The 23254-nt window shown below is 35.9% G+C and overlaps 1 protein-coding gene across 7 annotated transcripts in view; it reads left to right on the top strand.

Moving 5' to 3' along the window:
• The first annotated feature begins 5193 nt into the window (after positions 1-5193).
• The window catches only part of Reph (Regulator of eph expression), a 119670-nt gene continuing 101609 nt past the window's right edge, over positions 5194-23254 (top strand). For all 7 annotated transcript variants that reach the window (XR_016142154.1, XR_016142150.1, XR_016142149.1 and 4 more), the window contains exon 1: positions 5194-5324. Coding sequence is in view for 1 of the 7 variants with exons in the window: in XM_089093649.1 (XP_088949775.1) it covers positions 5250-5324 (75 nt within the window). In the remaining 6 variants the exon portion in view is untranslated. The remainder of the gene's footprint in view (positions 5325-23254) is intronic.

Genomic DNA, 23254 nt, shown 5'->3' with positions numbered 1-23254 from the left:
GCCCCCCTGCCCCCCCCATATGTGCGCCCATGACAGTCCCGTCTAAGTAGGTTCATACAGCCAAATTTAAGAGGGGCAGACGGCTTTTCATGATTGTTCGAAAGGAGTGTGATTGAGCCGAGTTGCTCAGAATTTTCCTATTTCGACTTTTTTTTTCCGCAAGATTTGCCTAGACGGCCATCGGACAAGTTTAAGGGAAGTTCCACTTGGGGAACTTACTTGGGGTAAAACTCGGTCTTAAATATTAGGAAACAATTTTTTTCCAAGCTCACTTTGAATTACTTAAGTGTGATACATAGAAATTGGAGCATATTTCGTTGTCTTGATAGTATATCCTTTGCATTAAAAGTTTAGTGTTGATTAGGATAAAATTTAAATTCCGCAGTTTTCATTTAACCACTTCGCTTTCTTTCATATGGCAGGCGCTGTAAGCCGGTTTCTTTGTCTTTATAGGATCTGCTGTTGACAACATTCTTACTAGTTTTGACTGAGTTAGAAACGAATGAAAACGCCTAAGGTGAATGTAAAAAATAAGGAGATGTAAAAAAGAATGGTAAAGAGTTAAAAAAGGTAAAATATTGGTGAATTAAGAATAAAATTAGGGGAGCATTTGTGATTTATCTTTTACCATAGGCAAGCGCAGTTCTGTGGAGGGGGTGGGGAAATTCTCGGATGTGATTGCCTCTGAAATTCCACCTTACCTCGATATTATTCTAATATTTCTTCTGCTCTTCGGGGTTAAGTCCCCCCTCCTAAGAAATAACCTTTTGAATCCATGCCTGAGCGAGTGCATCTGAATAACTGACCAGATATGGCTGAATACGGCCTAGCATTTACATACTGTAATATACAAGTATATGTGTCAAACATATGATAAACTATTTCATATCGATATCAGTAGTGATAGGCTAATAGCCCAGGTTTTCGCGTTTACGGGTCCATGTTCTATGTTTTTCGAGAATGGCAAGGGTTCATCATTTGGAATTTAATAGGATTCTAGCAAATGCTAATATTACTTATCTGTGGACTCTGTACGGACTTCTTAGCTTTTCAGAGTGTCTCAGATCCCAAGAAGCTTCTTTTGGATCCGATCTGGAGGTTTGTCAAAACATTTTTTATTGATTAATAAAATAAAAAAAAATTGAGATTGATAAATATACCTACATATAGGTGTTTTAATCGAGATTCATTTGAACTTTTCGTTTTGTTATTATCATTAATTCTCTTATTATAATTATAATTTTTGAATACTATTTTATGTCTTTTAGACGTTGAATACTATTCTTTACTATGCTTCACTATTATTATATTACTATACTATACCATTGTACTTTTACTATTATGATATAATGTTATAGTTTTCTATAAAATACTATTCTGTCTTTTGTAAACATAGCACGATCCATAGTACGATCTAAATCGTTAGAATCCTTGAGTTATCACGTTGCTATATCCTTTAAAATAGGGTTTTCACATCTCTGGGGGCTGTTAAGCCCTCGACTAGTGTAGACACCTTTCACAGAACCCTACCAAAAGCTGGATAAACTTCTATATTGAAGGAACTTCAATATAGAATATTTATATAATATTTATTTATATAATATATATTTATATATCAAAGGATCCTATGGAAAAGTTCAGCCTATAAATGCACCTTAAGCGTTTCTCTGAGCATCTCAAAACTTTTTTTGGGGTATTCTAATGGAAAATGTTTACATTTTGTATTTCATTCACAAAATGAAAAATGCCCTCCCCTCTAAATTTAAAAAAAACATATCCCCCCCCCCCGCCCCCTCGTTTCCATGAATTGAAACTACGGCTCAATGGCGTGATTTGTGACTTTATTTCGTTTTTTTTTACCATCAGAAAATTTTGGGTTTGAATGTCGCTTGTAGTGGAATTTAAAATGTTTTAGGTACTTGTATTATATACCCCCTACCGCTCAAGTTTTTCATGTATTGACGCATTGTAAACCGGTTTCTTTTGCTTGTTTCTTTCACCTTAGCGAGAGAAAAGACAAAGAGAAGTGACAAAGTAGATAGGAAATAGATGCGGTAGAATTATTTGGACAGTGTGAAGTCAGAAAACAATTCTTACTTCATAATATCAAAATAATTATACTTAAGACATTTTGCATGCAGACCCGCTGCACTTTATCCCCCCCCCCCCTAATGTGCAAATATATAGCGCAAACTTATTCCTGAAGTACTATATTTTTATCATAGTTAGGTATATTATATTAGTATTAACCTAACTTCACTTCTTGAGCGGTAGGGGGTATATCAAACATACCCCCAAACATTTTTTATTTGTTTTTTATTTCAGAAAACATGAAATTGAGTTCCATAAGTCTTTGATTATCTTTTTTTCTTTGGAATAAAAAGATAATAAATAAAAATAATAAATAAATAATAAATAAAATAATATATAAATAATAAATAAATAAGATAATAATAAATAAATAAATAAAATGATAATAAATAAAAATAATAAATAAATAATAAATAAAATAATATATAAATAATAAATAAATAAAAATAAATAAATAAAAATAAATAAATAAATAAAAAGATAATAAATAAAAATAATAAATAAATAATAAATAAAATAATATATAAATAATAAATAAATAAAAAATAAATAAATAACAAGATAATAAATAAAAATAATAAATAAATAATAAATAAAATAATAAATAAATAATAAATAAAATAATATATAAATAATAAATAAATAAAAAATAAATAAATAAAAAATAAATAAATAAAATAATAATAAATAAAAAGATAAGTTTTTGGGAGATATCCTAGTGTGCTTAAGTAATGATCAGGGTTTCAAATTCCGAAAGTCGGGTTTAAAGCTCATATTGTCAAAATTTTAAAGATATCCTTCTATCCAACCGTTATAGAAATCCCCCTTTATCTCCCCTCTGTGGAAGTAAGTGTACAGATGGGAGCAACAAGGGGCGAGAATGTAGTCAATTATTCAGTGCAGTAACTGTCACATACAGTGCAGTACAGTCTTTCTTGATGTTATTACCATTAATTGTTAAAGAGGAATCAAAAATGCAAATTACCTTTAGCAAACTTATACTTTGCCAAAACTATTCAGTTATCTAAGCTTAGATAAACAGCTAAGTCTAGACCGTTTATCTTTATTGTCAACATACCTGCAAACTAAGTACACACACCGTTTAATAGGGACACAATTCCAGTTTTTAATTGGTTTCACTATTTAAAGAGGGTTATTCCGGCAGCGGAGGAGCGTGCGTAGCTGTGTTGGCTTCAGGCGGCTTGGTGCTGCGGTGATTTGTTAGTAGTGGTAGTAGTAGTAGTATCGGGGCATCGGCCTATCCAGGAGTTTTGTTCGGGGGGATGTCTACACCAAAAGCTTTAAAAAAAAGTATCAAAATTTTGTTTATATGCATTTTTTTAGGTTCTTATGATTCGGGTAATTTTTTGGGGGGGGGGGGGGGGGGAGGAAGGCGAAGGTCAAACCCTGTACCCCCTGGATACGGCCTTGCTGTCTGGGAAAGGGGCGAGACTCAAGGATGCTCAAAAGTTTTGAATTAGTCTTGTATTCGTATACGAACTAATAAGGTTTATGTGAATTTCAACAATCTATTGGTCCTTCAGATAAATATGGAGAAAGGGGGTGGGGCTGTAGAGAAACCATGCGCGGCATCTACAATTATATGCCTTTTGAACGAAGTAATAGATTAAAGGTGGCAAAATTGATTAAGTGTGCTTCTCGATTTTTTGTATCAAGTGAAAAAAGGCGTAGGTGTTTATGATTTTTGAAAAACAATCTATTACCTAATACCTTGTAGAAGGGTAGATAAGAGTCTTTCCTGTGGAAATGATCTCCTGAAAAACTTTAGTAAATGTACACTAAATTTTATCGTAATCTGGATTTCTATAGCTAGAAAGTTTCCTCTTTTATTGACTCTTCTTTCCAGAAAATCATCTGACTTTCGTTCAAATTTTGGTTATGTCAATCTTACTGGCGTCAATTGGGGAAAGAGGAGGGCAGAGGTGGTGGCATTTGCCCCCAAGACCCCTTCTCCGATTTTGAAAACAAATGTCTTTTTGTGTATCCATTAATATTTCACTTTTCATGGTATTTTATTGAAAAAGGTGAAAGGAAAAAACAAAATTGCCCTCCCTCAAGAGTTTAAAAAAATGTCCCCCCCCCTACGTTTCCCTGAAATGACGCCACTGGTGAACCAATTTACTTTGGTGAAAGTAGCTGCTTTGATATCTAAAGATTAGGAGGCGACAGATTTTGAGGATGAATGGGGTGGATCACGGTCCTCTCTTAGGTTTAATTATACTAAATTGTCACAAGAACGGTTTTCTAGGCAAAAGATCCATTTTAAACCTTTATTTTTGAATTCAAAAATGGGCATACAAAATAAACAACACTACAAACTACGTAATTCCCGAGGCAGAAAGTTTTATGTGCTCTCATTTTAAAACAATTGATTATAGTAGCTTTAACTACTATTTTTAACTTTGGGAGCTCTGTTGGAGCGTTGGAGCTCTCTGTTGGAGCTCTTTGGGAGCTCTTTGGAGCGGATGTTCTTGTTTTATTGTAGTTTTCGGTCAAGTCAAGAAAGGATGCTCTGTATCAGTGTAATAAAATGGCCTATGGTTTCAATACGTATATAAACGGCGTGAATCTACATTTTCTGTTAGAAGGGTAGGAGCACCTTTGGAGTAACATTAAGTCATGCATGTTCACCTTTATGGCAGAAAGAACCTCATCAAATAGCAATATGTCAAAAGTGGGAGGTGAGTTTACAGATTTTGTCGGAAATACCTAGGGCCGAGGAATCAAATAGAGAGGGTTGGAGGAGGGGTGTTTACCAGTTTGTGGCTTAAATTTTTGACAAGTTGGTCGCTATAGTGAAAAGGCAATTTATTCGCGGGGGTTTATAAATACGGCTTTCTTTAGTCTTTCCCCCATCCCCTATAAAAAATCTTGGATCCTCAAATTAAGAATTGATTCAAAAGGGTACAGTGTAGCCAACCTTTTATCGCTCTTACAAGATCTTGCACCCAAAACGTAAAAGCTTCCTTTGTTTTGTATTATTTAGTAAGTTTCATTTTCCTTGTAGATCACAGAGCAGGTCCGTATCTAGAGTACTATTACTAGACTTACGTGACTTCTTATATCGGTAATTCAGTCCGCTACTGACAACGGTGGACTGAGGATAGAATTTGTCTTAAGTGTTGGAGGGTTCGAGTATGCTAAGTGTGAATTATTTAACTATCAAATTAAAGCGAAATTCGTTAAACGAGGAATCTCAGAGTGAATGCTTTGTAAGTTCTTTTATTTTTCATAATTGAGTAGGAAAAATGCCGAATATCAGGAATGAAATCTTGTTTCGTTGACAGGAGACTGGCCGTAGATTGGACCGTGAAAATGGACACCTGCCTTTTGAGGTGACCCTTAAAATACTATCTTTTTGGGGTGATAGGGTTGCACATATAGGAGCACCTCTGATGAGGATCGACAATAGAAGTTTGGAGCCCAGGGTTCAATGAGATAGCCCACCTAGTGCATAGCCTAGAATAGGCTATCTGAATTTTAGATGAAGGGGTTTTGGTATCTTAAAAATCAGTTGACTTGGGAGAATGAAATTTTCAGAAAAGGGATTTCAGAGCCTAAATCATGCAGCAGGAAGTCGTTATCAAGCCTCTAGGTTATCTCCATTAATTTTTCTAACTAATGAAAATTGCATTAAAGACAGTCTTAGGCTAGGCTAGTGTCAATCTTAGAAAAAATGTGTTTATTAATAAATTTGGTTTAAGTCTGAGTTTCTTCGACTCTAGGATTAGGTTTTTAGGTCCCAACTGCAGGGATTTGAGTATGATTCTAAGCTATATTAATAGCCTAGGCTAGGCTTAGGCTATTTTTCAAAATGTAAAACATATTTTTGTTAATTCTTTAAAATAATATGAATTAGCATATAGCAAAGTTATGAAGCCAAAGAAAACTTTTCTTGTGTCTTATGTGCTGAAGATTCATGAAAGTTTCACTTTCGTAACACAAATTGGTAAATATATAGGCTACGATATTCCATTAGTGATACAGGGACAAGGTCATAGATTGACACAAACTATTCGATTCATTTTTTCATGTTCTTTCCAAAATAATGATTAATTTAATTTTAAATGACCCCCCCCCCCCGTTGATGGTTCCACACATAGCCCTAGGAATGTAAAAAAAAAAAAAAAAAAAGAAACACATACGAAAAAAGATGAAATTCGTACTTTAAAAAATGCATGATTTTTTCATTGGTCAGATTATCATATTTCCTTCCCTTATTATAAAATTTAAAAACCATTTTAATAATATTTTGGTAAATTAGTCTGCAATCTTAAGTCACACACGGGGATAAATTAGGACCTGAGACGATAACTGGTTCATTATAGGAACTAATAGCTAGACTTGTATAATGGATAAATACATTATTAGGGCTAAAAATGGGACTATCAGATGGGGGGGGGGGCGTATTTGCATGTGAATTGATTTTTGTGTTTGGAAAGAGCATAAACAAAGGAAACTAGTCGTGTGTTCACTTTGCGGTATAAGCCTAGGGTTCAAGCAATACATAAGGAAACATTAAAAAAAAAATTCTTACTTTATAATATGCAGAATAATCCTAGTTAACATATTTTGCAGGGGGAGAGGCTTTATCTTCACTATTTTCCTAGTATTTCCAGTTTTTCTATCACATTCCTAAATATTTGCGTCTATTCTCTAAGTCTTGAAAATCGTTTATAACCAAACATCCAAACGCCAGCTATCTAATCTAACCTAATCAAACCTAACTTAGCCTAATTTATCGCTATTTGTCTAGTAACATGGTTTTGTGAAAAATTGTTAGTTGGCACTGATGGTATTTGTTACATATAGGCCTATAGATTATTTGAAAACGGAAAAATGCAGTTGAATCTCATTGCTTTTCAGAATTTTGCACAAGAATTTTTTACAACAGTGAAAGAAGTGAAGATAAAGGTTCTCCTCTTGCAAAATGTGTTAACTAGGATTATTCTGCATATTATCAATTGGAATTGTTTTCTTAAAATGTTTCCTTATGTACTGCTTGAGCCCTAGGCTTATACCCACTTTGCCCATGTGTCGGTAATCTAGTCTCGCATTGACCAATATTTATCCGTAAATTGCATGTGTGGTCCCAGATATTCTATTAAGGTGTTACCTTTAGAAGGGGTCAGACACTAGAACTTTGTCTATAATTTGTTAAAGTCCATCAAAGGTCAGTGTCCTTTGGAGAAATAAGTGGTGGAGGCAGATACTTCAAAGGTCTGTCCCTGGAAGCAGTTTAGACTCTATTTTCATTTTCTCTTTTTTGTTTTGAGTTCAATCTTCGTTTCATTTTTAATTTAGCTTTCTATGCTTATCAGTATTCTATTTTTTAAACATTTTAACGTCTTTTTATATCCCAGGCCTCCCTAGGAAATGCCCCTCCATGCTGGTGTCTATGAAAGCGACTCAGTTGTGTGTATAATGAATATTAAGCATGCAATGTTGTTCTGTTATGACTTCTTAAATTCCGGTAGGCTAAATTTTAAGAATGTTGAATTAATTTGCTAGCTGAAAATTCTTAGTGAGCCCGTTCTTTTGCACTAAGATCTTACATCTAAGATCTCACATCTTTCTGCAAAGATTTCCGTTCTTTTAACTCATCTTTGTTCTAACATCTTACAGCTCACTGATGTTACCAAAAAGTGTGAAAGACGCAATCGTTCTGCCATATAGAACAATGATGAAAGAACTTTGATGATTTACTCATCATTGTTCTTAGACCGCTAATCAGGGGCGAATGATGAAAGATATTTGCAAAAGAACGCCGTACGATGTAAGATCTTAGTGCTAAGATTTCACTTTTAAGCGTTCTTTGTAAAAAGATGTAAGATCTTAGCACACACATGAGTAAAAGAACGGCCCTAGTGATTCGTTATTCACAACTCTTTCCAAATATAATAAATATAACCGCCACGATTGCGTCCCAATCCCCTTCCAGTGCCTAGATATATCCATGGTCTTTGCTGATTTCCTTGATTTGTATCATTTTTATAGGCCTACTTATTTCATTGAAATTATGTACTTATTAGGTACTTATCTGTTAAACAGAACATCCTCAAGAATTACTTTGTCTAAGATCCGACAAAACTGGTTTGAATCAGTTTTGATTTGCTTATTTCAAGTGAGAAAACTACGATGTAGGCTATGTATATTTTTTATTAAATTAAGTATTTTTAATAAAATACTTAAATATTTAATAAAATATTTAATATTTAAAAATTTAATTGAATATTTAATATTTAGAGATGGTTAGGTTAAGTTAGGTTAGGTTGGGTAACCCTTAAACCCTTATTTAGCTTCTCGGGTCCTCTGCAGTTTATGTCTTAACCTAACACCCTTTTTGCGCTTATGTAGACATATCTATGCAGAAATACCAACCCAGGTTTGTGCCTATCAGAGTTACCTATCAGGCTTAGGTTAGCTATCTAATATAATGTATTCTCTGCCGCCTACTTTCATTAATTCTTTGTTATAGTTTCCATAATTTTGTTTCTAACGCATTATATTATCATCATGTTTGGGTATATTTCATTAGGATTAACCTAGCTTCACTTCTTGAGGATATCCTGTTTAACAGACAGATATCCTAGTATGCAAGTGCTCCAGGGCCGTATCCTGGGGGGGGCTACCTGGACCACTCCCCTACGAGATTTTTCTCCGATTCGGAAAAAAGTAGCAAAATACTTAAAAACTAATTTTGCAGGATTTTTGAAGTTTTTTATACTCCCCCCCCCCCTTCTCCAAGCAAAAATCCTGGATACGATGTTGAAGTGCTCTTATTCTCTATTTTAAGTTAATTTTGTTTAAACCATTCCTCTAATTTTTTAAGGTACTTCTATAAAAATACGTGCAAAAAATGCTCTATACCCTTTTGTCCCCTTGTGATCCTATACCTTGCTAACAGATGGAACTAGAAATCCAAATATACAGGGGAAGTAAATACACTTGAGGTTGGTTCGAAGAGCCCCCTGTCCCAGAGATACTTAAAAGATACCTGAGTACCTGAGTACTCCTCAAGACACAACATTTTTGAAATATCCTATTCTGCATAATTTTCTTCGCTTTTTTGACTGGTCTGTGTGGGGCTCTGTACGGCCCTCCGCTGCTTAGCAGTAGCAAATTAAGTTTATCCTAATCAAAACGTCAGCAATTTTCCTGTGAGCAAAATTATCCTGTTCCGCTTATTTGTTTTCATTATCATTAATAGTCAAGACAAAAATTAAATCCATACAATTTTATATCTGGACCTTGGAGCGTTCGAAATCTTTAATCGCGTTTTTTTTTAATGGATTTTGGAACAGTAGGACAATTTTGCTCTCAGGCTACAAAATTATGGCCTTAGAATGAACTTCTTTTCGTCTTTACCACTTCTTTCGCTGGAAAAACACTACCCTCCCTCCTCACCCATGCAATCCAGGATCTCAGCACATTCTAGATAGCCTATTTGTTATAGACGTTGCATTAGAAATGGTAACAGATATAAATATTTGTTCTCCTCTTTTCATGCATTTTGTCTCGTATTCATCTATTCTGATGGATATTTGTTGCATCATACATAAAAACAAACAACAAAAAAACTGCTAATTAATTCTGCAGTTTTGTAAGTGTAATTAGTTATTTAGAGTATTTTCCTGTTTTATAGACCTAACAAGATCTGTCTTCCTAACTAAAAAATTGTCATAAAAACGATTCCATACTAACGATAGTAACCGCTTAACCTAATTGCTCGAAGACTGCCGATTTTTTTACGCGCCATTAAGTCGATTCGCTTATGAAACCCGACCAGCGTTGCCATCTTGTTATAAGTATATCATTTTTGGTATAATTCAGAGGTCGTAGTAAAATGCAGTACAATTGGGCATTTTACAGCACAACAGAAATTTCCGGTATACTTCGGTACATTTGGGCTGTATTCGCTCGGTCAGGTTTTATCTATTTGAAACTCTTTCAGTCACCTCTTAGAAATTTAAGAGAAAAAAAAAGAGATTTTCGTCGAACTCAAACACATGAAAAAAGAAATCTGCCAAATTCAAACTAATCATCAAACGAGAAACAGCGCTCAAAATTGGCTTCCGACAGAAAAAAAAAATCTGTGACGTTTCGCAAAAAGAGCCGCTTTTCCTAATTTTACAGGAGAGCAAAATGAAAATGAAAGCTCACAAAGGAAATAACTTTCTCACAAATCAGAATTTGAGAAATTTGAAACTTTAAAGACTGATTCCTAGTCAGCTTTTTGATCGTAATGCGCTGAAAATGTCCAAATTGCTGAATTGTTCGTTACTTAGAAGATAAGGGAGTTGTTCTTTTTTACGCCCTTTTGGAACAATTTATAACTCAATCAAACAGTTCGTGGTAACGAACTGTAAGTAAGGAGCGACCCGGCTCAATGATAACCAAAACTCTAAAAAACGGAATTTTGATACCAATAGATACATCAAAAGAATCAAATTTTAATTCTGATTTGAAATATATAATTTTTATCAAGTTTAATTTTACTTATCAAAAGTTACGCGCCTGAGAAAATTTGGCTGATTTTTGAAAAAAGGGGGAAAGCCCCCCCTAAAAGTTATAGAACCTTAATGAAAATCACACCATCATATTCCGTATATCAGAGAGCCCGACCTTAGAGGTTTTAAGCACCCATCTACAATGTGAATTATTCCATTTTTTGCCACAAGAAACATCACGGATGCATGTTTATTTTTTTTTATTTTTTTTCCCAGGGGTTATCGTTTCGACCCAGTGGCCCTAGAATATTGTGGGAGAGCTCATTCGAATGGAAATTGAACGTTTTAGTGCCATGTTTAAGGGAACAAAAAAAATAGAGGGCAACTAGGCCCCCTTCCACGCTCATTTTTTCCCCAAAGTCACCCGATCAAAATTTTGAGATAGCCATTTTGTTCACCATGGTCGAAAATATTATAACTATGCCTTTTAGGATGACTTAATCCCTCGAAGCCCCCAGGAGGAGGGCTGAAAGTTATGAACTTTACCCAATGTTAACATTGGTTATTGGGACCCGGCTCAATGGTAACCGAAACTCTAGAAAACAGTATTTTGATACAAATAGATGCATAAAAAAAATCGGATTTTAATGCTGATTTCAAATATATAAATTTCATCAAGTTTAATCTTACCTATCAAAAGTTAAGCGCCAGAGAAAATTTGGCTGAGTTTCGGAAAAAGGGGGAAACACCTCCTAAAAGTTAAAAGAACCTTAATGACAATCTCAGCATTATACTCCGCGTTTCAGAGAACTTTACTGTACAGGTTCAAGCTCCTTATCTACAAAACTGTGGAATTTTGAATTTTTAGCCAGAAGAAAGATCACGGGTGCATGTTTAATTGTTTTTGGTTTTTTTCCCAAGGGTGATCGTATCGACCCAGTGGTTCTAGAATATCGTGGGAGGGCTCATTGGAATGAAAATTAAAAGTTCTAGTGCCCTTATTAAGTGACCAAAAAAATGGTGGGCAACTAGGCCCCCTCCCACGCTCATTTTTTTCCCAAAGTCACCTGATCAAAATTTTTAGATAACCATTTTGTTTAGTATGTTCGAAAATATTATAAGTATGTCTTTTAGGATGACTTAATCCCCCGAAGTTCCCGGGAGGAGGGCTGAAAGTTATGAACTTTACCCAATGTTAACATATAGTATTGGTTATTGGGAAGTATACAGTACAGACGTTTTCAGGGGAGATATTTCCTGGTAGGGGGGGGGGGTCGGGGGTTATGTAGGAGGATTTTTCCATGAAGGAAGTTTTCACGGGGGAAGAGACATTGCTATGAAGGGGACGCCGGACTTCCCAGCATTATTTAAAAAAAGATCAGAAATTAAATATAAAAAAACAAGTTTTTCAGCTGCAACAGCAGCAACATCAAAACTTTAAACGAACAGAAAATATTACATATATGATTGGGTTCACCCCCTAGTCAATAGGCTACCTCATTCTTTAAGCCAGAGATTTTTTAGTACTTTCATAAGAGCTATTTATTCTAATTACCGGCCTTTGTGATTAAGCGGTCATTTTTAAAGAATTGGAACAAAATTCGAACTTTCGCTTAAAGAGCAAGGTATTGACTAGGGGGCGAACCCCCTAATATACGTATTAAAATATATGAATATAGAAGTTCGTTACGTAAGTTAATTCGTAAGTTACGTTTTTTTATTACTAATAAAAACGTTCGTAAATAAAATGAAACAAGTTTCGAGAAAGCCATTTAACCAAATAAAAGTAAATTAATATGAAAATTTTGTTTTAATTATTCATGTACTGTGAGCCAAGATCAAAACCTGCATTTATACAAAAACGTTCAAAAATTAAATAAAAAAAACAAGTTTTTTTAACTGAAAGTAAGGAGCGACATTAAAACTTAAAGCGAACATAAATTATTCCGTATATGAAAGGGGCTGTCCCCTCCTCAACGCCTTGCTCTTTACGCTAAAGTTTGACTTTCTCACAGCTCTATTTTTTTTTTCAACAATAAAAAACTTTAGCGTAAAGAGCAAGGCGTTGAGGAGGGGACAGCCCCTTTCATATACGGAATAATTTCTGTTCGTTTTAAGTTTTAATGTCGCTCCTTACTTTCAGTTAAAAAAACTTGTTTTTTTTTTATCAGAATTAAAGATGAGCCCATTTTTAATAGACTTATCGATAGATCTCTTCGAGTTCTTTCCGAGGGGTAACAACTGGGCATTTTGAGGGACACCTGGAGGCATGAGGCACGGAGGCATGCCTCCGGAGGCACGCCGGAGGCATATTCCAAAGGGCGCAATATGTAAATATATACAGCTTGCCTGTTATTCGCTATCTGTCGAATATTTCAGCACCTTCAAAAGCGATCTTTCAAAACTTGAAAAAAATCATTTACGGGTTTATTTGGCAAGGAAAAGAACCCCCAAGACTGAAAACAACTGATATGTAACTAAAGAAGAAGAACGGAGACTGGAAGCTGTTGATATCCATCCAAAAACTAGGTAACCCTACGATGGCACTGATGGTGTCACTTTTTCCAATTACATATGCAGCGTTGCCACCCGCTCAAAAATAAAATTCCGATTTTTCTTCAAAAAAAAATCCCGAAATTTCAAAAAAAGTCCCGGAAGACGGTTTTTAAGTTATACAACATAGGGCTGCGCGGTGATGACCAAAAAAAAAAGGTACAAAATTCTAAATACCTTGGAACGTTGTTTCTATTTGTAACGAACAACTGCTTGCCAATATCTCTAGTATTATTTTGATGTGAAAACATTCTGGTGGATTATTAGGATCCACGACACATATTTTACGCCAAAAGAATTCGCAAAAGTTCTGAAAAAACGTGTCTACGCATCCACGTTTCATTGTTATTTGAATTTCCCGCCCAAGAATTGACGTCACGCTTCGCAGCCCTATTCAATATGGCTTGGCCAGCGGTAAAAGTTGCCTTTTATAAAGTCTTCACACGTCCCTTTCCATTTTATCATACCTGCTTTTCTGTTTAGTGGCTGTGCCAAGACGCACCCTTGGATCTCGGATTCTTAATTGTACAGAAAAAAAAAAGAAATATGCTGCTTTGACACGAAAGAATCCGGAAGAAACAAAGATCCCTTTTTCCCGAATGTACTTAGAATCCAACTTTCTTGGTATTAAACCCAGGCCTTTGGGTATTTGAAGAGAAAACTGTAAAGCAACAGTCAGAAAAACTGTTACTACCGAGTTATTAGTAAAAAGCGCTAAGTAAAGCAACCAACTAAAAAAAATAACTAGTTTCTCAGATATTTATTGTTACGTTTCAGTAATCATCTCGATAATCACAGCTCAAATGACAACCCTAAGAAACTGGACAAATAAGCTTCAGTAAATCAAACTAAGCTCGGTTAGCACAAATATAAACACTAAGTCTTCCACTACTAAGTCTTCTATTGAGCATAACAAGTTTTCCGATGGTATTCATCGCTTCCGCTGCCCTAGATCTCGGGAATGTATTCGAGACTCATAAAATTATATCAAGAACTCAAGCAAATGGGGGACGAGGGGTACACGCACTTGAGCTGGAAGGACCAGGCCCGCCGTGGGTGGCCTCCTCGTCCGTAGGAGACATGGTTCAAGATTCTGTTCAGTTCTGTGACCTCATGCACGTCGGTATTAAGGTTATTTTTGTTTTTTTTGTTGATGGGTTGGTTGTATTTTGTTTTTTGTTGATTAAAGTTGGTCGTAAAAAGGGCTGAAAAACAAAGAAGGAAAAAGGTGCCATCGCAAAAATGGGTTTATTGTGGACGGAGGACACCCAGTCTACGGGAGAGCAAATAGTTTTTTTCGTGTAAAAAGATTTTAAAGTTGTAAGAGTAAGCCGTTTGGAAGACCACCTTTAAAATTCGAATTCGTATTAGTGAAAATTCAAGGATATGAATTTTAAGAAATTGAAGTAAAAATGCCACCGGAAAAGCGTCTCCTAGAGGGGGAAGGACACACTGGAACGGGGGAAGCGATAGATATTTGGCAAGAAAAAAATTAAATGGTAGTATGCCTTCATGTCCACTAACACATTGACTGGTATATAATAATTTTTTTTTTTAAGTTTAGGTGATATGATAATGTATAAAGCTGTAAGATTTATATGTTTTTGTATTAAAATATCACCGAGTGGAGAGGAGGAGGGAGGAAAAAAAATAACAACTACCTCTGAAAAATGTTAAACAAAAGTCCTTTTGTTGACACACAGATCTTGGCGATGGTGGTGGTTATGGTCTTGAGGTCAGTTTTGGGTTTAGGTGCCATTTTTAACATGATGATTGCGATGCTGAGACATCAAAAAAGTGGAACCCTTTCTTCTGGATAAATGAATTCAGCTTTGTGAAGACGTCTTAGCCAAAGCCGAAGACAATGTTGGTGCCGATTTCCATAGAAACGGGTTCTGCTGAATGCATGATATACAGGCTGGAGTCACAGTAACCCTGGTCTATCAATGCCGCAGTTAATTTAAGATCAGCATTCAGCTGGAACCACTGGCACATAATTCCTATGTCGTCAGGGAACGGCATCGCCAAATTCTGCATGTCAAAAGAGTGGCATCTTGACCTAGACAAGCAGCCAAACTATATGAACCACCTGACTAATACTCTCTTTCCCCTGCCAACCGGTCTGTAAACGCACCATTCACCGATACGCAATTCCGATTTCACACCGACCTCTGCATTGGTTTGTGGCGACACACGTAGTCCTACTCGTCGGCCCTGGACCATCACTCGTTTTAATCGGTCACTGCTCAATTTCTCAGAGCTTTCCCTCAGATGCCACAACAGCGTGGATTTTTTTTTTATTGGTGTTATGGAGCCGTCAGAAGTCTTGACAAGACAAAACCTAGAATTCTTCATTTTCGTCACAGGCTCACTAACCCAATTTTTCTCAACTTGGTGTTTCACACAGTGAGCAATCACTGGCAAATCTTCAAAGATGCCGTCCCTTTCCGAGCCCGATTCAGTGTCAGTCGCGAAAGCCTTTTCTTGCTTATCGGACAGAGTATTTAACTCTGAGTCATCGTCTGAGTTAATGTCGTGAAATATAAAAAGAAAAACAGTCGGTACTTTGTAACCGAAAACAAAAAGTATGCCGTTGGATACCAAGGTTTCCATTATTTGCTAGCTTTAAATACGAACTTACCCTCGCTGCAGCTTGATTTAATCGTTCCAGGGCAAAGAAAAATCGGACGGAACTGACAGACACAACACCAATTGATCTAACTCGCTTGGCCTTGGGCAAGGACAACTGTTCATTAGAATATTGAGCTTCAAAATATGTTATACTTTCATATCGACGAATTCGATGTAGAAGTTGGAGGAACGAAAAGTTTATTACAGTACTGTAAGTGCTGGTTTGAGACCGCATCTTCCTAAAAAAAAAATCTTCACACGGTTGGCTATTCATGTCGGAGAGTTTGAAAAGACGTTCGAGCACAAGCCGTTTGAATCGACGAATGAGAAGCACTAGGGAATGCATATTTATCGTGGCCCGGAGGCACTAAATTCTTTGGCTGGCTTTCGGACCGGCAGTGGAGGGAGCTTGAGTGCTACTCACATTTCTCCAAAGGGCTTGGCCGTAGGTGTATTGGTGAGGGAGGCAAATATTCAATTTGTGCCTCCAAAAACACAGACTAAAGTTCCTTTTCTGAGTCAATTTCAAATAAGGCGCCAAATCCCCAGTCTCTACCCAGAAGTTGGTTCTCAGGGCTATGCTGGAGAGGCCAAGGGCCTTATTTGGTCATCAAGTAATAGAAATCTGTGAACTATTCCTGTCCGTATGAGATTGGGGATTGGGGCTGTTAGAAGGACAACTGGTCCATAGGGAATGCATATTTATCTCTAGGCAATGGTAAAGGTTTGTGGTAATAAAATTCTCGTTCAAAGCATAATGTCGACTTTTTAGGACCCAGGATCTCCAATGTCGAACGCAGTAAACAATACGACCAATTAAAGATAGCGTCTCAAGAGGAGAAAGTTTGCCGCAGTAAAAAAACGCATCGTACGCTTTCCATAAGCCAAAGATAAAACTGTATTCCTTCGCTTCCAGGAACACACCGTTTCAGGTGTGCCGGAGGCATGGAGGCATGAAGGCACGGCCGGAGGCATGAAGGAAGGGACACCTGCGACGGTCTGTTATTAGCCCCTCGGTTCTTTCGAACCGTGTACAACTGTACATAACTCATTTTTGGAAAAAGTATACTTGGGCTCTTTTTGCAAAACATCATGGAAACATGAGTGAAGAAATACAGGTTGCTTGCTTATCATATTTTTCCAGTATTTTGGAAAACCGGTACTATCTACCCCAAAGGAGGGGATGCTATTTGTCCCAAAGCGTTGGCAACGCTGAACCCTCCTACTCTGAAACATGCCAAATGAAGTGGGTGGCACAGCACGCAAATACTAATTTTTACCAAAATTTACACTCTCTTATGTGAAACTGATGTGAAGTATACTTAAGGGGGCAAAGATTATGGGAACTGATAAGGGACAATATAAAGTTCGTCTCTCAGAAGAAAAAAAAAATAAATCCTTCCAATTTGTGTTATTTGACATACTCATTAATTAAAATTTAAAAACTCAAATAATGTACAAAATTTGAACAGACTAAGCGTCTGAACGGTATGCGATTGTTTTCGGTACTTATTTAGTAGCCGGGCAATATGCGAGAAGAACTGCATATAGAATCTCAAAGGTCCTATTGAAAAACAGGTTTCCGCTGCCTAGTGAGGTATTGCTCACTATTGTGGAAACATATTTGAACTTTAGTTTTTTGGGGTTAAAGGGGCAAAAAAAGATACCTAGGTTAGGTTACGTATTTAATATATGCTATGCTTAACCCCAACCCCCACCCCCTAATGTGCAAATATATAGCCTAAATTTGTTTCTAAACTATTGTATTTTATCATACTTTGTTTTATTTCATTAGCGTTAACCAAAGATCACTTCTCGCGTGTTGCCCGGCTACTAAATAAGTACCTTGTTTTCTAGATGTTTTATTAGCTCATTTTACTAATACTTGTGTCCAGAACTCGGGTGGCTATTCTTGCGGATATGGGATCCCTCCTCCAGTATACGGTCACTACGATAAGTTTACTTTTTGCGTCTGTTGCATATTTAATACTATTTTCTATCTCCGAAACTACACGTGATCTTCCGTTAATTCATCCAGAACTTAAAGAGGGCGCTTTACGTTGCGTTTTGGCATTATTTTCTTTCCTTCACTGTGGATTCTGCAAGAATTATTAACTTTTTTCATAACCTTACGTTAACATAACCGTAAGACGGAACGAAACACAAAAATCTTCACGGAAAAAGCTAAACAATTTTATATTTACGAGGCACAAATTATCTTTTTGATAAAAAATTATTGAGTTTGTACAAGCTAGAAAATATTTGTATAGCTCTAAGGACCCTGCTTTTAACGAAAAAAACTGAAAGAAAAGTAACAACAAAATATTTACAGTAAAGAAAATTAAAAACAGACCCTTGCGAAAAATATAAGAAATTTGACCACATACTTTCTTGCTGATTAGACTCCGCAAGGATAGCTGCAGCAGCGAGCGCCAAATCGTGTTCACCGTCACCGTTTTTTATTTCCACGTTTGGTAAGTTTGTTTCTGCGGATGACGATTGTGATCATCATCTATGTTGATTTTAATGAATTATAAAAAAAAGTAGCGTTACAATGTGAAGGGAACAGTTTCAATATGAATGGAGATGAATTTATAAGAAAGCGTAAAATAAAACGTAACACTCTTGGTATTGAACTTATTGTAAAGTCTAATGTTTTCAATGCGAAAGGTCCGTAAGACTTCATAATGCGATAGCCCTTCGTTTGTTTGTCGGCCATGTTCCTGAAGGTTTTCGACCAGCTTCGGTCGATTAAACATTCTTTCTATCCAAAGAGTATCTGCGCAAGACTATAAAGCAATTAAATATTTTTGACATTATCTTTGATATTATTAACATTAATATATTTGACATTATTTTTTGACATAATTGCCAATAATACCTTTGATTTATTCTCTTGAATTAACAAGTGATTAATCCCGCTCAGTAATGTTTTCTGCAAATCATTCTCAAAGATCCTGTCGGATGAAAAAAAAAAAAAAAAGCACAAAAAAACTCCGTTCTCCAAACGCAAAGTTTTAGTCTGTCGATTGAACTATTCTGTCTCTCTAAAAATCTGCGCAAAACTATGTAAAAAACTAATGTCTTTGACACTAGTTTGTGGCGTTATCTTTGACTGAATTGACATTAGTATGTTTGGCATTATTCTTTGACATTATCCTCGATATTGACATTAATATCTTTATCTTATTCTTTTGAATTACGAAGTGCTTAATTTCCCTCAGTAACGTTTTCATTAATCCAGTCTTGACCTAGCCAAAGAGTCTATAAGAAAAATTTAACTCCGTTCAAAGACAAAGCTTTAGCTCCGATTACCTTCCTCCCCGCCCCTCTAAAATAAGAGCCCCTACAGGGTATACAGGGAAAACAGGGTATACCCACCAAACTAAGTATAAAATTTGTCATCTTTTAATGATATGTGTTAACTCTGTGCAACCCCTGTAATGAAAAATGCTCGCTTGCGTTTAGTCTTCACCTGAAAAAAAGAAAAAAAAACTTATATTTACTTTCTAACAAGTACCCAAGAACCTACTGACTGACAATAAAATCATTCCTGAAAATACTCGCTTCGGGTGTATCATCACGTGACTGTTTTCAGATTAGGGATTGGCTGGGTATTGTGGATACTTTCCAATTACATAAAGTAAAAATATAGTAAAAGCACTGTTTTCATCAATTCTGCCTGATTTTTTTTTTAGATTTATCTGTTTGTGTCTTGGCTTAAAAATTTACGCTAGAATTAAGCTAGCTAGGCTATTCCATAAAATGTTTAGTCTACCTTCGACGAGAAAACAAGGGCTATTCTGATGGAAAAAGAGACACGTGCCATTTTATTAATTTAACAAGAGAGGAATGAAATGAAAACGAGTTCCTAGTCAAGGATGTATCCAGGATTTTGTTCGGTGGGAGAGGGGTGGCTGACAAAAAAACTTATACAAAACTCAGCATTTTGTTACTTTTTTGCGACTCGGAATAAAATTTCGGGGGAAGTCAAATCGGTACACCCCCCCCCCTCCCACCCCGCTTGATACGACCTTGTTCCTAGTTCATGTTTATCCTGCCTTTTTTTTGTAACAGTGTAAGATGCAGGGATTGAAATAGCTCCAATCGATTTCATAAGCCTGGTAGCCTAACATGCCAGACATTTCAACATTTAAAAGCCAGGCATGGTGTTATTGCCCTGTGCTACAGACTTGATCTGTCATGTATTTTTCATTAAAAAATTTGCTTATTGAAATGGTTGTTCTAGCCGATTTTTAGCAAAAAAAAATAATATTTTAAAGCCAATCGTTTTTTATTTTGCCTTAAATGGATGTCATCATGCCTGGAAACAGGGCAGTTCTGGAGGGGGGATTTATCCTAAGATTGTTCTAAGGGACCCCCTAGCAATATCTGAGAAAGCTTCGGCTAAAATTGTATTTTAGTGGTTACTGACCAACCTCCTTTATTGACAAACCCTCCGGTACCCTTACTAAGAATTGACTGTATATACATCTGGATATATTCAACATTTTCCTAAAGGGAACTTTCAAATATGACTTAGAGGAATACCCCTACCCTGCTACGTCATCTTTGGAATGCTTGAAACCTTTTATTTGATTGCCAAGAAACTATCAAAACCAAAGGCTAAGAATGTGAGTAGCAATAGACAGGATGTCTGTTTTATTATGACTTATTCCAACTATTGGTCTCTTGACTTTTTGGTTCCAAGACATTGCTAAAACCATGTTTCAAGAACTACTGAAAAAGTGCCTTTCAGAAATAAGGCATTGACAGATCTGAAAAAAAAAATTATTGATAGTAAGAAGTCCACAAATATTTGAGATTGACTTCGTGATCTCAGTTTTGATTGAATTACAATGTTTAAATTCAGGAAACACTGGCTGTCTACAATATTTGGTTTAAAAAAAAGCATGGCCCAAGATGAAGGCCATCAACCTCACCTCCAATGGCCTTTTTTTCACTTAAGATTTATTTTTAATAAGTATTGAAATTTTTGTATCTCTGAAACGGTCTGAGATAGTTTATGTTTTTTTATTTTTTTTATTTTTTTTTTTTTTAATTGGACAGACACAACTTCTCTGGATTTAAACGACATCCTCCATTTTGAAAATATTTGTCCAAGGTCTTGCCTTCTCTCCATATATAAATTCTCTCCGGTATCAATTTTTTTTTTTATTGTTTTTTTTTATTGAACAAAAAAAAATCCTTAAAGGCATCAATCCCAGAATCTAGCTGTTATTATTATATATATTTTTAGTGGATCATTGCCCAATTGTACCGTATTCCCTTAAAAGGAGATCTTTCAGTTTTTGCTTTTGACTAAATATCGGCAAGGGGTTATCGTCGTAGGGTTCCTGATGTAGACACTCGTGTTGTAGCTTTCTATTCTATTATTAAAGAAATAATGTCTATGATTATTCCCCCTTTAATTGCTAATTCAGTTAAGGGTGAGGAGTCACAAGTGCGGTTTTAGAGGAAGCAATCGGGGAAAAAAAAAACATTAAATAGAGCAGTGGTGTCATTCGCAAAAATGTAGGGGGGGGGGTAAACGTATTTTTCGGAATGTAAGGGGAGATGATTTTGGTCTTTTTTAAGTATTTTCAATAAATAAACCAAAAAAGGTATCTTTCAATAAAAAAAAAATCCAAGAGAAGGTATTTTTCAAAATCTAGGGAAGGAAATTCTCTTTTCCATTGTTTTAGTATTAAGAATTTTGATATTGTTTCAATATTCGCTGGCGTGTTCCTAAAAGCCCTATATCAAAGATAGTGCTTTTTTACAGAAAAGAGAAATTTGTTCAGCTGGAATACATTGTGAAAATACAAAAGACTACAGTTCTTGAAATTTTCATTAGTGGTTGTTATAGCTTTCTATTCCATCATTGAATATAGAAAGTCTATGATTATTCCCCTTTAATTGCTAGTTGAATTAAGGACGGAGGGTTATACGAGTGGTTTTAGATGAAGCAATCGAGGATAGAAATTAAATAGAGGAGTGACGCCAATTCACGGAAATACGAGGGTGGCGCATTTTTCAAAACCTAGGTTTTTTTTTCTTATTTTTCTTTGAAAATTCAAAAAAAAAAACGTTTTTCAATGAAAATATTCCAAGAAAAGGTATATTTGAAAATCTAGGGGGACTCCCTCCCCCATAAGTGATACCCTGAAATAGCGGGATCGGTATTAAATAGAGCCAAGTCAAAATAAGAAGTAAGTTTAAGGAATTTGATGACGATGTTGATGAAAATCGAGCCGCGTATATTAGCGCTAGACCAGTAAAAAGTTTTAGACTAAGTTGCTATGAAAAATATGACGATTTTTGGTAAACACTGAGAAAACATTAACAAGCCTAGATGGGTGTGGCTCTCTGTAAGTATTGGAGCGGAATTTTTTTCGGGACGGCGAAAAGGATATAATTCCGAGAAAAGGCGCGAAAACAAGCAATTATGTGGAAAATTAAAGAAAGTTGCGAAATTAAAAAAGTTTCGGTATTTTTATGGAAGTCGAAGGTATTCGGGTCCAAGCCTGTTCTCTCTTGCTATGAATTTTTTTTTTCAAGTCTTCTGGACGCTTAAGCAAATACTGCAATGCCTCAGCTAATGCATAAAGGAATTATAATTAATTCATAAATAGTGGTGGTTATGGCCTCTCTTGCACCCGGGGCAAAATCTTGGTTAGCGCCGTTCCCTCTGTCTCCCAAAAATTTTCAGGCCAAATTAAAAAAAAATTCATTTATTAACAAAATTCTGGCAACTGCGGCCTCTACTTCATTTTAATAAAGATAAAATTAAAAAAATACAAAATGGTTATAACCGTTAGATTATTAGTTTGAAATTTCGTGCACCTAACATTTCTGTGCCCAGGGCAAGTGACCCCTCTTCCCCCCCCCCCTAAAACCGCCTCCGTTCATAAAGGGACTAACAAATCGGTGCTGTTGCACTTAAAGGTCGCATGTAACATTTTCACATATCTAATTTAATTGCCAAAAACTGTTTACAAAGCTGTCCTCAAAGGGAAGATTAGCAGGATAATATGAATCAGTATGGTTGAAGTATGATTAAACTTTCATTGCTCTCTCATTCCTTTAATGAATGCAGATCAGCGAACAGAATTTGATAGTTATTTCAGAAATTTTAAAATGTCAGATTAAACCCTTAGGCCTAACTATGAAAGGCATTTTGAAAATGGCCGAGACATTTTGAAAGTGTAAAAAACAGAATTTGTCACCTTTAATACTGAAGCATCCCATATTTAACTAACGAAAGAGCTATATCGGCTATCCCGCAATTTGAATTGAAATTTGTGGCTAATTCTATCACGACTTTTTTCATTCGAAGACCTCACTGACAGCAATCGATCGTTCTTGATATAGCAAAATTTTAGGAAGAAATTACTGTGGTAACTCAAGCGTTATTGATAAACTTTTTGTTAGAGGGGGTACCCACTTTCCGCCACCTGGCGTATATCTGAGAACACCACGCATCCCGCACAGTTCACCACGCTTGG

This window comes from Artemia sp. Qi Xiang Cuo, chromosome 8 (assembly GCF_049724085.1).
Source record: "Artemia sp. Qi Xiang Cuo chromosome 8, ASM4972408v1, whole genome shotgun sequence".
In the NCBI taxonomy this organism is placed as follows: Eukaryota; Metazoa; Arthropoda; class Branchiopoda; order Anostraca; family Artemiidae; genus Artemia; species Artemia sp. Qi Xiang Cuo.
Note: the sequence above shows the minus strand (reverse complement) of the source record. Positions and strands in the feature narration are given on the sequence as shown.